Here is a 3,198-nt window from a genome sequence, read left to right as displayed (position 1 = left end):
GTATTATTAATATTAGTATTATACATAAAATACTACGACGGAGTTCTGTTCGAGTATTTTCAAAACGGGTTTTCAAATGGGTTAAGCTTTGGAATTTATGGGTTATAGCTATGGAGGTTGATCATATACATAGCATTGTATATGTATATTTTATTAGCTAAAGGCTAAAAGCAGAAGTTACGCGAACTATAATTAAAAGGCTTGGAATATTCGCTGAAAATAAAGATAGCGGATCAGTTTCCGTGCTAATAAAAGACTGCGAGTCATTCCGCTAAGTTTCCGCGGATAGTTAAGCAGTCCGCAGACCGCAGATATTTGAATATTATAAATAGGGAGCTCGGCCTCTCATTTATAGGTTGTTGATTCTCTGCCATTTGCCTAGACCTTTGTGATTTTCACTTGTGACTTCGCCAAAGGAATTTCTACATTGAGTTAAGGTGAATCATGCTAATTAACAATCAAGACCGGGTTGGGGTGGTTGATCACTCGATTGAAAAGTTAAAGACGATCATCATGGCCCAAAATAATCATCAAACATCCCATCCTCCATCTTTATCATTGCACTCAATCCTTAATTAAGTAATAACTTAATATAGGATTGATCATTTGGCGCCATCCGTGGGACACGTTTTAAGAATTAAACCTGAAATTTTTTTTGTTTTGTGCTATCAAACGATTAGTTCCTCGGTTTAATTTCAATCGTGTTTTTGTTATGATGATTTGCAGGCGAATGCGTTTATAATCGGTGGTAAATTGCTTGATTAATTGAAATAATGAGCAATATCGAAATTGATAGTGGTATTGCTGTCGCTGTGCAAGCGAATGCCCAAAAAAGAGGAAGAAAGCGAAAGTCGGTAAGAATGTATCAAAATTGGCAGTTCGCGCCAATTAGTTTTCCAAAAATGCAAAGTGATGATTTCTCTGAAATGCCGATAGTAGTATCGTGCAAAATCGCGGAAACTAGAATCACAATCATGAAAGTTCTTGTTGATAACGGTAGTAGCGTTGATATTGTTTATGAACAATGTTTTATTCAATTGCCGGAGAGTATTAAAGCAACTTTACAACCAACTGCAGCTTCGCTAACCGGTTTTGCGGGAGAATCCTCATTGCCTATGGGCGTTTTTCCCTTAGATGTTGAGCTTGTTGATGAAAATGATGATGGTTTAGTGCGCCGAGCGCGGCTAGATTTCTATGTTATACGAACCTCATCTCGCTATAACATGTTGTTAGGCAGAACTGCCTTAGGTAAATTCGGAATTGTCCCATCTACAATTCATGGCATGATTAAATTTAAAACACATAAAGGTGTCGCGACAATAAGTTCAATGAGCATCTTACCCATCTGTGCGGCTGTTAATGTAAAAAGTGCAGGGCAAGAAACCGCTGATGCCACGGACAACATGGTAATGATTAATCCTGCATATCCCGAGCAAAAAATTAAAGTGTGATGCAATGTTAGTGTGGATACTAGGATGCAAATTGTGCAGTTACTTGTGCAGTATATGGATGTTTTTGCTTGGTGCGAAATGATATGATTGGTGTTCCGCGTCATATTGCGGAACACAGACTTAATGTAAATCCAGCTTTAAAACCAGTAGTGCAGAAGAGTAGAGGCATGGCCCCAGATCGCGTGAAGTGGCTATGCGAAGAGGTAACAAAATTAGTGAGAGCTGGAATTTTACGCGAAGTTCAATACCAATCATCGATTTCGAATCCAGTTTTGATGAAAAAGCCTGATGGTTCATGGAGAATGTGTATTGATTTCAAGGATTTAAATAAAGCGTGCCCTAAGGATAACTATCCACTTCCAGAAATTGATTTGAAAGTAGAATCTTTGCATGCTTTTCCATATAAATGTTTTTTGGATGCGGAAAGGGGTTATCATCAGATCCCAATGGCTAAAGAAGATGCAGATAAAACCACTTTTCATACGGGCAAAGGCATATTTTCTTATATAATGATGCCTTTTGGTTTAATCAATGCAGGTGCGACGTATCAACGTTTGATTGACACCGCGTTCGAAAAAAAATTGGGCGTAATCTTTAGGCTTATGTAGATGATTTAGTAATCAAAAGCACAACACAAGAGCGAATCATTGAAGATATGCGCGAAACATTTAACACATTGCGAAGGATAAACATTAAGCTTAATCCGCTAAAGTGTAGTTTTGGCGAAACTGAGAAAAAGTTTTTGGGATATCTTGTTATAGAACAAGGTATTCAAGCTAATCCAAAGAAAATTGCAGCTATTGAAAATATGACAGCACCAAAAACGGTTAAGGAAGTGCAAAGTCTAATGGGAAAGTTAGCCGCATTAACGCGCTTCTTGTATAAAGCCGCTGAAAGACAATTGCCGTTTTTCAAAACCTTAAAAGGATGCTTGAAACAAAAAAGCTTTGTTTGAACAAGCGAAGCAGAAATCGCGTTTCAAGAAATGAAGAAGTTGTTGAAAACTTTGCCTACGTTAACAGCGCCAATTGATGGCGAAATTCTTTACCTTTATATATCAGTAGCAAATGAAGCTTTTGGCTCAGTTTTAATTGTGGAAAGGGATAAAACACAAAAACCTGTGTATTTTGTCAGTAAAGCTCTTACAGGAAGTGAAATAAACTATGCACTGATTGAGAAGTTTGTGTATGCGCTCATATTAACATCGCGAAGGTTAAGAAGATATTTTCAAGGGCATCCAGTGCACGTGTTAACTAATATGCCGGTCAAGCAAGTCTTAACAAAACCATAGATATTGTAAGACCCTAATCAGTATTGTACAGCAGTGTAATTATGTTACATAAAGTATGGGCACTTTTGTGGAATTAAACCAAAGTCAGATTCTGCCCAGCTCTTTGTGCGCGCCGCGCACTGCTACTGTTGACGAATTCCAGCTTTTGTTTAAAAGATTAAATGAGGGGTAATCTTATCTTTTCACATGGGGACGAGTTAGGGCTGTAAAGTCCAGCTTGGATGGTGGTTGAAGGCATATTCAACACTCCACCAACCTTATCATCTCTCCCATTCAATTCTAGAGTGAGAAACCCTTTAAGTGAGAGAAAGCTTAAATCCAAGAGGAAGAAGTTACTTTCGGGTAAAATCGTGTGCTTTAAAGTTGTTCGTCTCATCACTAGCTACATTGTGATTGTGGTGGTAAGCTCTAATCTTGATTTCCTTGTTTTAATTGGTTTAAGGGTTAGGGTTTGGA

The 3,198-nt window shown here is 38.0% G+C and overlaps 1 protein-coding gene across 1 annotated transcript; it reads left to right on the top strand.

Annotated features, from left to right (window-relative positions):
• Positions 1-773: 773 nt before the first annotated feature.
• On the top strand, positions 774-2,059 carry LOC139859768 (uncharacterized). The gene is made up of 3 exons (XM_071848542.1): positions 774-1,406; positions 1,475-1,943; positions 1,989-2,059. The coding sequence occupies exons 1-3, from the start codon at positions 774-776 to the stop codon at positions 2,057-2,059; spliced, it is 1,173 nt and encodes a 390-aa protein (XP_071704643.1).
• The last annotated feature ends 1,139 nt before the right edge of the window (positions 2,060-3,198 follow it).

Source organism: Rutidosis leptorrhynchoides, chromosome 7 (assembly GCF_046630445.1).
Source record: "Rutidosis leptorrhynchoides isolate AG116_Rl617_1_P2 chromosome 7, CSIRO_AGI_Rlap_v1, whole genome shotgun sequence".
Classification (NCBI taxonomy): domain Eukaryota; kingdom Viridiplantae; phylum Streptophyta; class Magnoliopsida; order Asterales; family Asteraceae; genus Rutidosis; species Rutidosis leptorrhynchoides.
The sequence above is the reverse complement of the archived record's forward strand: the minus strand, read 5'-3'. Positions and strand labels throughout refer to the sequence as shown.